At 40.1% G+C, this 14,840-nt stretch overlaps 1 protein-coding gene across 4 annotated transcripts in view; it reads left to right on the top strand.

Moving 5' to 3' along the window:
- The window catches only part of kidins220a (kinase D-interacting substrate 220a), an 80,008-nt gene that overhangs the window by 287 nt on the left and 64,881 nt on the right, over positions 1 to 14,840 (top strand). For 3 of the 4 annotated variants that reach the window (XM_084045347.1, XM_084045348.1, XM_084045346.1), the window contains exons 2-6: positions 8,021 to 8,186; positions 10,226 to 10,324; positions 11,410 to 11,508; positions 13,442 to 13,540; positions 13,874 to 13,972. In XM_084045347.1, coding sequence (XP_083901473.1) covers positions 8,055 to 8,186; positions 10,226 to 10,324; positions 11,410 to 11,508; positions 13,442 to 13,540; positions 13,874 to 13,972 — 528 coding nt within the window. In that variant the 5' untranslated portion in view covers positions 8,021 to 8,054. Of the gene's footprint in view, positions 1 to 8,020; positions 8,187 to 10,225; positions 10,325 to 11,184; positions 11,311 to 11,409; positions 11,509 to 13,441; positions 13,541 to 13,873; positions 13,973 to 14,840 lie in introns of those variants that run through there. The other variant, XM_084045349.1, reaches the window with a different exon arrangement.

Here is a 14,840-nt window from a genome sequence, read left to right as displayed (position 1 = left end):
GTCACTGTTGCCATGTCTGCTTATTATAAGCGACTTTGGGCGTGTTTTTCTGTAAAGTTGAGCGTTAATGTCAGTGGTTGTTGCGGTTTTTGGGGCTTGTTTCTAGCGTGTAGTTGCTTATTTGGAGCTTGTTTCCTAATGTTGTTGTTGTTAACCAGTCGTTAGTAAACATTTTCATGACAAGGACCCCCAAACTAATATCTATTTGTCCACAGACCCAACCTTCTGAAATGATGTTGTGCCAGGGACTCCCCATACAATATTTGCGTTGTTAGAATGTTTCAAAAAATATGCCAAAATTACCTCTCTTTTTTTCTCCTAGATTATTTGTTTCTTTTTTTTGAAAATAGCAAATCTAGAAGCTCACAACGCGTCGCGAGCTTGTAGATCGGCTATTTTCGAGAAGCCGTAGCCTACAGTCGCTTCTTTTGGGCTTGTTTTCCTACACTTGGTTGCTTATTTCTCTCACAAATTATGGCAACACAGATTGAGTAGCGTACAGCGCTATAACATGACGACATGGAACCCTCTGAACCCTATGCTGGGTACAGTGTAACGTTGCATTATTACATTAAGGCAACTGGTCAGGAAGGAAACAAGTGAAATATAGCATAGTTTTCGTTGTTAAATCATACATATACTTTGGAAATAGTCCCATGTGGTTGCATGTGGTTGCCTGTGCCTGTGTGTGTGTGTGTGTGTGTGTGTGTGTGTGTGTGTGAGAACGACCCAGATGTTATTGTTTTGCATGTTGACGTATCCGAAAGATAAATGTATTGTAACATAAAGTGAGCTGTTGTGTAATACATGATACGACAGTTGGTTACTTTATACAGTTAGTTGTGGATAAGTTTGTGATTTAACTTTCTGTAGAAGAGGAGCACACTTGTTGACACACACGCACGCACGCACGCATGCACACGCTTTGCACCCTGCCCTGTCCCCTGTTGTTCAATACTGTCAGTAAAAGTCAGGAATTAAAAATGTACTCGAGTAAAAGTACACAAGTATTGGTATCAAAATGTATTGCAGAATGTCCCATTTCACAAGTTTTCAGATGTATAAAATGTATAAAAAAACTTTTGAAAATAACAGATCTTAAAGCTCAATTGTGAGCTTGTAGATCTGCTATTTTCAAATGGCTGAAATGTAGTGAATGAAGTGGTTAATGTATGTTTTGTAATAATAATCTAAATCTGCAAAGTAACTAGTAACCAAAGTTTTCATGTAATTGTAGTGGAGTAAAAGTATAATATTTGCCTCTGAGATGTAGTGGAGTGAAGTAAAAGAACTGAAAATTGGAAATACTCCATTGAAGTAAAAAATACCTCAAAATTGTACTTAAGTACATGTACTTAGTTACTTAGTTAAAGTTTACACCACTGCCAGTGCAGTCCCCTGTTCCAGCCACTGGCTCAGTGGGAAATAAGATGTTATTGTTGTGAGCAACACGTCCCATGGCACTGACAGAGTCCTCAGCACATTTAGATGCACATGACGAGCTATAAAGAGCTGACTGGGTACATTTAGAGGTCATATTCATCATATGTTGCCTACTAGATCCACACTACCCACATGTGGATCTAGATAAGGGGACAACTGACTAGGGGTTGATTTATATCTCTGGAAAGATATCCCACACCGTGTGTTTTTTTTTGTTTTTCCCAGAGAGAACCATACAGTATTTCTTTGACGATGGAAAACAAATCTGATAGGGTACTGTACTGATTGAATATATCAAACTACGGTTAAATAAGGCTAGGCCTGTCACAAGTATTATATAATCATGTAATCGCAATTATTTGAGATAATCGCAATTATTTTTGCATAATTGTCATAATCGTTTCCATGTTAAACATTTTTCACACATTTTCAAATATTGAAAAAATAGCAGATCTACAAGCTTACAACGCATCACTTCGTGACGCGTTGTGAGATCAGCTATTTCTGCTATTTTCACACATCGTCACCTTGCTAAACTAATGGCCTATGTCATTTTTTAAAGTTTTTTAGGAAAAATAAAAAACTGATCCAAAACTATATGATATTTCTTAATCATTTCACCCAAAATGTTTATAAAGAATTATGACTATTCAAATAAAAATAACACTGTCTGTCAGTTATGTAACATAAGAGAATTTAAATAGGTTTAAATAGGATTAAATCTGACTTAGGCCAAAAAAAATGTTTTAAAAAATGGCCTAAATCAGTAAATAATTTGGCTTAAGTCACAAAACCATATGACTTAGTCCAAAAAAATTGCCTATATTGGCCTAAGTCACACTAGGGAGTTAGGCCATTATACTAAAAGGGGAGTGAACAGTATGATCCTTTTCAATTAGGAGATGGGCGATTTTACCAGAGGTGGCCAGTGTCTGAGCTGACTTAGGCAAAAATATAATTTTCCTCAAAAAATTACCTTGGCCATTAGTTTAGCAAGGTGACGATGTATAAAATGATTGAATATGTCAATAATTTCTTTGTATATTTCAGTTATTTGTCATATCTGCCCTGTGCAATTTTTGATTATGAAACCTAAAAGGCTTCGTATGTTCCCATGTTCAATGGCAAACACACAATTCAATCGTTGATTGTAATTATTTGAGTGGCAATTAATCGTCAACTTAAATTTGTAATCGTGACAGGCCCAATTATTTGTATTTATTATTTAGCCCAGCTTCTCCTCTTGTTGCCTCTATTCATTGATGTCCTGCCAGAAGACGATGTCCTGCCAGAGAATGTAATGAATGGTAATAATCTAGCCTGAGTGTGTTTCTATTGTGTTGGAGAGGAATGGGCGTAGCCTGGCCCCCTCATCTAATATTCAGCCTCTAGTCGGGGGGGATGCTGAGCATGAGCCAAGCAAGCAGTGCTGCTTGTTGATATTCAGTGTTACAAGGAGCAAGGGATAGAAAGTGGTCTGCCATTCAGTGTAACACATTCAATTTCAGCCTAGCACCAAGGTAAGACATTTGTTTTTAACCTACTTAATTCTTAATGGTATTTTCCACACTAATTGTGATCGTCAGGCTACTGTTTTAAGTGTTTTCATTCATTCTTTCATCCTTTTTGTTGTGTGGTTGCAACTGCAAGATGCTGCTTTTTTTTGAGAGTTTGTACCTGATCAACCCTCTGCCAAGAGAAACCTCAAAGTGTATTGATGTTGACTGGTGCTTGTGTCTGGTGTCAATGGCCCCGATTCATAACGAGGGTCGTAAATATGGTGTAAATGAAGTTCGTAAAGGAGGTCGTATTTCTGGTACTCACTAACGGACGTGCGATTCAAAAGGGGTGTCGTATATGACAGAGACGTGCGTATGACCAGTTCTATATTATAATGACAGCCAGCTGGGCGTGATGATCCCGAGAGGTTCATTTACATTGCTCCACGCCCCATTTTGCACCATAAAAGGCGTGAACCGTGACTCAGCAGTTTCGCTCTGATCAAATCTGTCACTTTACTGAACAGTGTTGCCATGTCCGCTTATTATAAGCGAATCTGAGCTTATTTTTCTGTAAAGTTGCTTGTAAATATTGGTAGCTGTGGGGTGCGTTTTTTTGGGCTTGTTTCTAAAGTGCAGTTCATTATTTGGGCTTGCTTAACAATTGTTCAATTAATTTAACCGGTGGTTGTCAAATATTTTTATGTCATGGACCCCCAAGTTAATATGTAGGCTAATTTATCCCTATAAGCCCCATCTGAACATGTTTTGTGCCCGCTGGAGGCAGATTTGTGTTGTTAAAATGTTTAAAAAATCTTCCAAATATTCCACATTTTATTACAAGATTTAAAAATATATATATAGCAGATCTACAAGCTCACTACGGTTTAATTAAAGTGCTTATAATGGGCTGTCAGTTGCTTCTTTTGGGCTTATTTTCATAGACCTGGTTGCTTATTTCTCTCACAACATCTGGCAACGCTGATGCAAGTTCAACTCCGCCGTCTAAAGAATAAAGATAACAGATGCGGTGTCGCATCGCCTTGACAACTTACTGTTCTGTCTGGAAGCGGATCACGTAATAAATGCTCTCATGTGTAATGAGAATAAAGAAGTTTACAAGGTTTAACCCCATTACAAAATAAAAGGCTAATAAAACGTGGAAAGATATTATATAAGCCTTTTCTAATGAACATTGCGCACCTTTACCAAGGTAAAAAGATTATGAAATCCAGCATCCAAGTGGAACGCTGCTATCCGATTATGGACCAGAGCTTATTGATTACTTATTGATTAAATTAGTTATGTTTTGATTAATATATCACTGTCCTACGTCGGAATGGGGAATATATCTTCTGGACACAGCTTTCATCCACTATTAGTTTCCTCATCAGATGGTAATATTTATTAGGCTGTTGTGTGTGGCGTTCATGTGATCAATATACAGTAGAGTAGCCTACAGTAGACTAGTAGCCTACAAATTAATAGCGCGGCACGGACACTGACGTGCGTCAGTCCCTCCGCAGTCTCATTAAGGCATGATAGCCTATTTTCATTATTACGTGACACTGAGGGACCTTTTCAGCTCTAAATGCGACTCATAGACTAGAAAATAAATAAAAAGCGGTGGAATCTACATCATGTCTAAGCAATACATCGTTTGACATTTATTTTTTTATATATATGTGTTGACAAATGTTGGGCACATACATATTTTATTTGAGGTTTGCCACTGTTGTAATTGATTTTGAAATGAAGAATAAAGCATTCTAAAGACATACGCACATTTCAGCCCTGGTACGCCAGCCTCGGGGCTGACCTGAGAACGTGCGCACCTGACGCACAAAACACAGACCAAAAAATCTTTATGCATCAGGTGGATATGTACGACTTGTCCTAAATGCCGGTACGTACAAAATATGGTCGCAAATCCCTTTATGAATCAGGGCCATTGTCCATCCATTGTGCTGGGGGTGGAACTGAGGAGGGTGTGTCAACACAACAGGCAGGCCCCACACACTGTAAACAAAGGGTTTACATCACTTGTGCACTTCAGTGACTGACACTGGACAACATCATGTAGCCTATTGATAGGCGTTGTACTGACAGGATTGTGAATTTGATTTGAACACAAATGTTTTGACTCAGATCAGTGAAGGTCAACCATTTATCTCCCTATTAGGCCTGTTTGGATTTCAGTTACAAAAATGGCTTACTTGTTATTGTTTATATTTAGTTATTAGTACTACTATTGTTACTTATATTGCTGTTTATTGCTAATCCGTTTTTTTTTTGGCTACAATGTTGAGGAGCTGAAAGCAAACTCTTGTGTGCCTGTTGACTGTATGGGATGTAACAAAAATAATATTGAATCTTAAATCTACAGTCTTGACTCAATTCAATTTCAATTCAATTTTATTAAAGTGTCAAATCACAACAAGTTGTCTCAAGACACTAGTTTACATGTAGAGCAGAGACCCGACAGTCCCACCCTGAGCAAGCAATTTTGCGACAGTGGCAACGAAAAACTACTCCTTAACTGGAAGAAACGTCAGGCAGACCCTATGCTCTAGGGTGGGGGCCTTCTGCCTCGACCGTGTCGGGGGGGGGAAAGAAGAGAGAGAGAGGGAGAGACAGAGAGAGAGATACAAGTAGTAGCAATAACAATAGTAGCAAATATAATAGTGTAAGATAGTATATGATAATGACTCTCAACTCATGGCTAACCCTCCCACAAAATAATCTTCATTGAAGGACTCGTGCTATGTTGTTCCATTAGATATGCTTTAATATAAATCAGTCCTTAGTATTAAATCCAACACCTAGTTTAAGAGATAATGCATATCCTGGCTACACCTCTTGATTATTAGATGGGTGTGCCATGGCAGGAAACTGGTCTATCATGATGGATGAGTTCAACATGATGAATCATTAATGGTTTTTTTATTGATTTTCGGACTCCTTAGCAACAGGAAAGACCACCACGTGAGATGAGAGGGCTTTCTTTTGTCCCTTTTGGGTTTTGAGTTGTGGTGGCGTAATGCATGTTATTGTGGGAATCAAATCTGTTAAGTGAATCTCGGGGCCAACTTGTGTTCAGAACATATGCCTGTTCCATGGCAGGCTGGGGAGTCGTAGGCACTAGGCAGGGAAAGTGAAAAGGGCAGCCTCCTTAACTACGACAACACCCTAAAGCCTAAGCAGCTACTAAGCCAGAGCCGCCGGCCTAGTGCTTACAATAAAGATATATTCCTACTAAACCTCCACGTAAAAAGGTGGTGGCGCTTTTCTTCTTAAAAGTCGAGTCTATAATGCATTATAATTGTACTTATAATACATTATAATGCACTTGTTGTAAATGTTTATATTCAGTATGCATAACAACTTATAACAAGGTTTATGTATGAATTATTATAAGTGCTGGTCATCATCATAATGCATTATAAGCTCAGCGACCGCAGAACAGCTCATTATAACTACCATAACTTTGTTATGGTAGTTAATTTATAACGAGTGTTATGAAGCTCTATAAGTGGATTATAATGCATTGTAATATCAATGCGATTATAATGCATGTTATACGTTGTTGCATAATACATAATTATAAACATTTATACAGAGTGTTATGAAGCCTTACAAGTGCATTTTAATACGTTATAAATACGATTATAATGCATGTACAGACCGGATCTTTACGTAAAGTGTTACCAAAAGAAGTATGACAACATGCTTGTTTGTTGTTTCCATGGTCGGGGTTTTAGCCTAATGCCTCAGCAGTGCTGTGCAGGATCTAGTTTATATCTCCCTATTAGGCCCGTTTGGCTTTCAGTTGCAAAGTTTCTCTTGTTAAAATGGCTACCGTTCCTCGCATCAAAGCACTGAGCCATTAAAAGAAGACAAAGCTCTGCTCCAGTCATTGCCTAATAGACTACATGAGATCTACCGAGCTCCAATTGTGAAAGTCCGAAGAGATTGGCAGAAGAAAGTAGGCTATGTCTGGAGATAATTGGAGCGCACAGCAGAGCACGCCAATTAGCTAACTCGTCTTTTCAAAGGGGGTCGAAGTTTGAGGCTTATTGTTTTGTGCTTCGGAGGTATGTAACCGGGACTGCTCTGTATCTTAAGCAGAACATTGTGACTGCTTAGGTTTCATTATAGTGAGTGAGTGGAAAAGTTTCACTTCTCATTTTCATGCATGAGCAGGCAGAGACAGCCTGGGACACACACAGTATGATAATGCCCTTTTAGCCCTGAATATTCCCATTGCCAAGGCCAGTTAGTTACAAACAAAAATATTATTCACTATGGACTGTAGAACATTCTTCTTCTGACTCTCAAATGCACGTGCACCTTCGCAACGAGTGCACACACAACCTCTTTATTACTCATTCTTATAGCTTACATTCTCTACAAAGGATATATTCATATTAAAGGTAGTGTAAGTGTAAAATGGTGCATGAATAATTTTAACCGTGTATATTGTATATGGATGCCGCTTTACCTCTTTTTTTTGTGTGTGTTGAAAATACTCTGAAAGGTATCATTGCTATAAGAGTGTTTGTTCAGTAACAGGTCTCCCCATTTGTACAGCTCTTTAAACAAAATAATTCTTCATGTCAGCATACCAGTTTCATCCAATCACAGAACTCCACAAAGAGTTATTATCAGCTTAATTTAACACTGTTCCAATTTTGTCTGCACGTTTCTTTTGTTCAATCACTTCCAATTTCACTTGTTTATCCTGTATCCTGCATGAGTTCTTTCTCTAGATATCCCAACCTGAAAGTAGATTTTCTGTTTGGGATTGATAGACCCCTGTTACTGAACAAACACTCTATACACTCTATAGCAGTGATTAATAATGGAATATAGAGCTATTTAACGCATACTTTAACAAAAATAAATAAATAACTTACAACTTACTTTTAAATGACCACCACCGAATCTCTTCAGGGTCTCTTTTAAATGTTACTTGTGAGAACCTCACTTTTGTGAAGCGCTTGCCTTCACAAATCTATAGGCTTATCTTTTCTCCTGTCTCTGCCCCCCCCCCCCCCTACCTGACCCCACCCCCACAGAGTGGTGTGCAGCTGGTTTATTTAGCGGTCAGCCATGGATACCAGCACCTCCCTCAAGATGACCACTCTGGCCACCCAGAATCTGTTCAGCTTCGTGGAGGAGGAGAACCTGAGCGCCGTGAAAGCCCACCTGGACATGTACAAAGAGGTGGACAGCAGGAGCGACGTAAGTAGTCAGCCAACAACAACAGCATCGCTACACCAACACCACCATCATAGCTGACCTGAGTCCGATTTACACCTCGGCGTACAAAGTGGCGAGTGTCATAGGCCTGTCACAAATTATTACGTGATCGCGTCTAATCGCAATCATTTGAGATAATCGCAATTGTTTTTGCATGATCGTCATAATCGTTTCCATGTTGAAAAAAAAAGTTTGTTCATTTTCAAACGTTTTCCAAAAATAGCAGATATCTTTGCTATTTTTAGTATATTATTAAATGTCTCAATCATTTATTTGTATATTTAAGTCATTTGTCATATCTGCCCTGTGCAATTTGTGATTATGAACACAAAAAAACAAACACAATTTTATGTTGCATTCATGTGTTCCAATCTTCAATGCCAAAAACACAATTAAATCGTTAATCGCAATTATTTGTCTGACAATTAATCGTCAACTTAAATTTGTAATGGTGACAGCCCTAGTGAGAGACACTTTGACACTGAAGCATAATGCTTAGTTTCTACTTAGTTGCGTGCCGGTGTCGTTGCGCCGGAAATGTCAGATCTACAAGCTCACAATGCGTTGACGCACCCTGACACGTTGTGAGCTTGTAGCTCTGCTATTTTGGGATAGAGCAGCGAGTCATTTACATTCCTGAAGGTGTAGGCAGAAACCTTTTGTGTTGTTCTTGCATAAATTGAATACTTTTTTCTTTACTTTACCTAAAGCCCCCAATGACCACTTACAGTATAGTGACTATCATACCATAGTATATTATAAAGCATCATAACAGTGATTTTACTGCATTATATCATTATTATAATGTATTACAACTATGAGAATTATAATAAAACTATGATCCTGGGCAAAAGAAAAAGTCTGTGAGTGGCCAGTAATTAAGTATTATGATACTTTATAAATCATTATAAAAGTCTTTATAATGAGTTCTGAGTGCTTATAATTGTAATTATACAGTGTTATAAGCTGATTACATTGCTTTTATACTTGACCCTATAAGTCATTATAAAATGCTTTATAATGATTATTGTTATAAAGCATTATGATTTATTGATGTGTTCTTATAACTATAAATATACAATGTTTCATAAGCAGATTATAATGCATTATAAGTATGTTTGTAAAGCATTATAGACATGGGATGCATCGCAAGTGTTACCGATTTTTGTGTGCGGTATCTCTGGGTTAAAACAATCTTTTTTTGTGTGTGCGAGAAACACTTAGAAGTGCTGCACTCGTGCATGGAAAAATCCTTACTTCTCTCACTGCAATGCAGCCCATTAGCCACAGTCAAGAATTCAGAGAGTGAAGTGTAGGATTAATTTGTGTGTGTGTGTGTGTGTGTGTGTGTGTGTGTGTGTGTGTGTGAGAGATTTGTGTACATTTAACAATGTTCCATGCGTTATGCTGCTGTGTCACTAGTTAAAGGTTTTTCAAAGTGGACGATACTACAACAGATGGATGTTCAAATGTGTAGTTGGAATGAGATGTTTGTTTAGCATGACAAGTGAGATTACATTGAAGTGACCTACCCACCTTTTGCTCTAACAACCACTTTTCTGCTTCGATTATCATTATAGATTAGTGTCTCTCAACAGAATATACTGTATGTGCAGGAGACATTTATTTCTGTTTGCATTATTATTGGTAATTGACATTGTACCTTGTTTTTTTTGGGGGGGGGGGGCTTTTTACCTTTATTGATAGTGTATGTGTGGAGACAGACAGGAAACAGGGGGAGAGGGAGAAGGCGAGTGACATGCTGCAAAGTTTGTGGGGAACGGGACTTGAGCCCGCGATGCGCTGTCAGGCTACATTAGAGCCTACATGTGGTATGCGCCTGGACCGCTAGGCCAGCGGGCGCCCCCGACATTGCACCTTCTTGTTATCTTACTTAGTTTTGCCTGTTTCTTGCTGCAAACTCCTGGGGAAGAAATTCACCCTCTCTTTTTTGCGCACGGGAACTTGTTGATGTGACAATAAAGTTGACTCTAAAACTGTTGTCTGTTTCTCTCTTTCAGAATGGACAGACTCCTCTCATGGTAGCGGCGGAGCAGGGCCACCTGGAGATCGTCCAGGAGCTCATTAGGAGGGGTGCCAACGTGAACCTGGATGATGTGGTAAATAGGCCTGTCACAATTATTACATAATCATCTAACCGCAATTATTTTGTTATAATTGTTTCCATGTTGAAAAATGTTTTCAAATACATTAAAAAAGCGGAAGTAGCTGATCTACAAGCTTATAACGTGTCTTGTAGATCAGCTATTTCTGCAATTATTTTAAAGTATAAAAGTATTAATCATGTCAGTCATTTCTTCGTTATATTTAAGATATTTGTCATATCTGCGCTATTGACTTTTTTGATTATGAAGACTAAAAGGCCACACAGAAATGTAATTTTTATTCATATGTTCCAATGTTCAATGCCAAAAACGCAATTAAATCGTTAGTCGCAGTTATTAACAATTAATATGACAATTAATGGTCACCTTAAATGTTGTAATGGTGACAGCCTTAGTGGTAAAGTCATACAGTACACACACACTGACACGTAGCCTCTCTGACCACAACACACCTGCACACACAAGCCCACTGTAGGACACTGTGTGTGTGCGCGCAGCAAAACACTGCAGGTACAGGAGGTCTGCAGGTAGAAAACAACGCGGTCACGTCAACCACAGTCATTCGCTCGACGCAGAAGACATGGGCTGACCTAGTGGCCTCAATACTCCATCGTGCTGAACTCACCACAGTGTGGCTTTACTACATGGCCATTATGAGCCATCATGAGCCATAACAACGACCAATTAAAACGTCCAACAACCACCCCACCCGTATACGCAAAATTGTGCATTCGCACATACACGCTCACGCTCACACGCCACACCTCTCATTACATCCTCACACACCAGTAACCTGCTATTACGCAGCACTCAAACTCACTGTGTTGCACTTGTGTTGTCCGCGACGGAGACAGAAGACGAAACCTTGCACATACGGTCGCTCCTTCTCTACATCTCTCTTATCCCTCTCTCGTCTCACACCTCCTGTCTGTGCCTCCACCGGCCATCCTGCTCCCATGAGCACCTGGTATGACCAGTTGGTAGGTACCGTCCTTCTACTAGGGACCGTTCAGTGCAGGGCTGGAGTAGGAGATCCGATCGGGACTTCCCATGGTAATCCATTGTCTCTGTGTGTGCAGGACTGTTGGACGGCGCTCATCTCGGCAGCCAAGGAGGGACACATCGAGGTGGTGAAGGAACTGCTGGACAACAATGCCAACCTGGAACATAGAGACATGGTGAGAGGAGGAATGGAGGGGGTTCCGAAAGGGCCCGGCAAAAGGGAGTGGGGATCCATACTGAGAAGAGACAGTGTAAATGTAAAAGTCACGCAATAAGCGGAAAAGAGAGTGAGAAAGTAGTAACTGGGGACAATGGAGACATGCGACCCAATTGTTAGGGTTACATTTTGTACTTGTTGTAGTATGTTTATGTTGATTTTCTGACTGTATGTTCTGTGATAACTCGTCTCTGCCATTTCCCTGGGCATTGAGGGAGAAAATGAAAAAGAGAGGGGGGATTTAGGTGGGAAAAAGCGGTGCGAGGTGGAACAAGAGTCAGCAAAGAAATAGATGATAAAAGCGTTGTGAAATGTCTGACGAAAGTCTCCATCTATGTAAGAAAAACTAAAGCAATGCTGAATGAAATGCTGACATGATTGTTTCTTTGGGCCTGAAGTTTGCCTTACTAAACCTGCTGTAACTTTAGAGATTAAACTGTGGTTTGCTTAGCTGGCAGAACAGAACTTGTAGCAGCAAGTTCCCCCCGTTTTATCGTGCTGCCTTATAGCTTATCCCATTAAAACCGGGAAAGCATCTGTGTCATTGTAGATTTGAGTTAAAATGCATTATTAGATACTTTGGCTATTCAAAATTTGCAGATATACAAGCTCATAAGCGCATTACTTCGTGCCTCGCTACGAGCTTGTACTTGTAGATCTGCCATTTTTGAAAAATCATGTTTTTTAAACTCAAATCTTAACTCAAATCTTTGCTTCCGGGAGTCCCTGGAACAAAATATTTTCAGATGGGGGTCCGCAGCCAAATACATAATATGTTGGGGGACATGAAAACGTTTGAGAACCACTGATATACTGTAGTTGTATACGTTTTTCCGAAAATTGTTAGAAGACATGTGTAGAATCGGCCTCAGGTCTTAGTGAGTTATTTATTATGGGCCTCATTGAATGCCACAGGCTCCTGTCCTGTTTGATGCCGGTTGGCTCCTGGCTGAAGCAGAAGTGAAGGATTCATTCGCCCAGAAATGGACATAAAATTACATTAGCCTTAGTGTGATGCTTCCTCTGCTGTTGTAATTCCATTTACTGAGCTCTGCTTGTCTTACTACATGCATCTGTGATCCAGCAGGATATTGACCTGTCATAGCCAAACAGCCCTTCATAGTCGCTCATTCATTCGCAACACAACGACAATATACAAGATAACATTCACCCATTGATGCGGATCGATCTGCTTTATATTATGCTCTGTGAGGTAGGTGTATGAGTGCAGTAAGCTACTTGAATGGTCTGTATTTGTTGAATATAAATCATGCATCAACCAGGAAAGACTCACTATCTCATATAGTGTCTCAGATTATTTATTTGGATTACTTCTAGCATCGTGGCTTTAAATGAATTTATTCCTGGTTAAAGGTACACGCTATGCGCCGGTGGAAGAGATTATTATGGTAAAGAGTCCCACAGTTTGGATCATTTACTAGTCACGGTTTAGAGTTGATTGTGGAAAATTTTGCTTCCACCTTGTACCACAGATGACATGACGCCCAGGTTCCTTGGGGACTTGATGAGCATGACTCAGGTCGTGACTCGATGAGTCACAGCAGAGCAGGCCAGGGCGTGTCTAAGCTGTACCGGTCAAAGCCTGTGAGCCTATAATGACACCAGCGTAGGATTATAACCAGCCACGGTGTGATACAGTGTTCACTCACTGGAAAGTGTGTCACACCAATTCTAAAATACCACATTTTCCTACCACAATATCTGCTGTTCCTTATTTATTTGATTTTCTTTTACCTAGTGAAGGAGGCGTCGGGCATTGTTTATATGGTGCAATAAAAGTAATTTCTGTGCATGTTCTATTTTACTCTATAATGTTCCCTGTCAAATCTTCTGATATGTTCTATAAAAGCTGTGTCTCCTCCTGTATCTAGGGAGGGTGGAGTGCTCTCATGTGGGCAGCCTATAAGGGTCGTACAGCCGTGGCGCAGCTGCTATTGGACAAAGGAGCCAACCCCAATATCACTGGTCAGGTACTGGCACACACTTCTAAAATCTATCCATTCCACCTGTCTTTTCAGAATTTCTTACATTTTAAGACCACCTAGTATTTAGTTATCTGGAAACATAGAAAACGACAACAGGAAACGTTTTAGCTCCCGGCTCAATGCCAGCTGGAGGCTGTTCTCACGACAGAAAAAGTGAAGGTGGTTTGTAACCCTGTTCTTTGCCTGTCCTGAGTGCCGCGGTGTTTACCCCATCATCTGCTGTTGCAGCAGTTCGAGGTGGCTTAAGGCACGGGGCTTGACATAGTCATTAGTTATCGCCCAGCGTGACTGCAGCCCTGTCCCTTTTTGTCCCAACAGTACAGTGTCTACCCCATTATCTGGGCGGCCGGTCGAGGCCACGGCGAGATCGTCCACCTCCTGCTACAGCACGGAGCCAAGGTCAACTGCTCGGATAAGGTAACGACGTGCCAGCCAAAGAGGATGTCATGACAAATGTTATGTATTTATTAATCATACACGCAAGATAACTGTATACAGACTACAGAGAAGACAAGTTCACTCGGTCCAACACAGTAAAATGACTCGTACAAGTAAAAATTTACCGTCTCTGTGTGGAGTTTGCATGTTCTCCCCGTGTCTCTCAGGGTAGTTAATACCCTCACAAAAACATGTAGTAATCCTGGTTGCTATAGCCCCTCCCACATGACAGCTGGGGCGCCTGATGGAGGAGAAGGGAACTGGTTGGAATAACGTGTTCCTTCCACGCGCTACGTCCAACCAGGGAAACTCCCCCCTGTCAGGTGACAAGAAGGCCAGTAGGCTCTCATGCATTGAAGGAGGCATGAGCTCGGCCCTGGCCTCCCTAGGCTGGTGAGGGGAGTGTAGCGCCCAGGATCACTTAGAAAATTGGCACTGGGTGAAAAATAAGAGTTACAAAATCGTGGGAAAAAAAATTGAGATTTTTTTTTTTTTACCGTAACCACTTAATCCTTATGTTAAGGAATATACTCTGTTGACCGGCATAGTCCTCCATGCTGAATCCCCTCATTCTTTCCCTCTACACCAAATCTACAAGCTGTCAACACGTGACGTGTTGTGAGCTTGTAGATCGTCTATGTCACTGTTTCGCGAACAGTGGGTCGAGACCCATTTTCGTGGGTCGCGAGTGCATATCCCTTAATTTAACTTTTGTCATTAGTTATTATTATTTTAAAAGATTTTCTAAAGATTTCCACCAAAATGCACACATTTTCAAGAGTTGAAAACAAATTCAAACATTTTTCAAAAATAATTTAATTAATAAACTAAAAATAATCAAAGAAAT

The sequence above is a fragment of the Gymnoscopelus microlampas genome (genome assembly GCF_963454915.1).
Source record: "Gymnoscopelus microlampas genome assembly, chromosome: 20".
Taxonomy (NCBI): domain Eukaryota; kingdom Metazoa; phylum Chordata; class Actinopteri; order Myctophiformes; family Myctophidae; genus Gymnoscopelus; species Gymnoscopelus microlampas.
The sequence above is the reverse complement of the archived record's forward strand: the minus strand, read 5'-3'. Positions and strand labels throughout refer to the sequence as shown.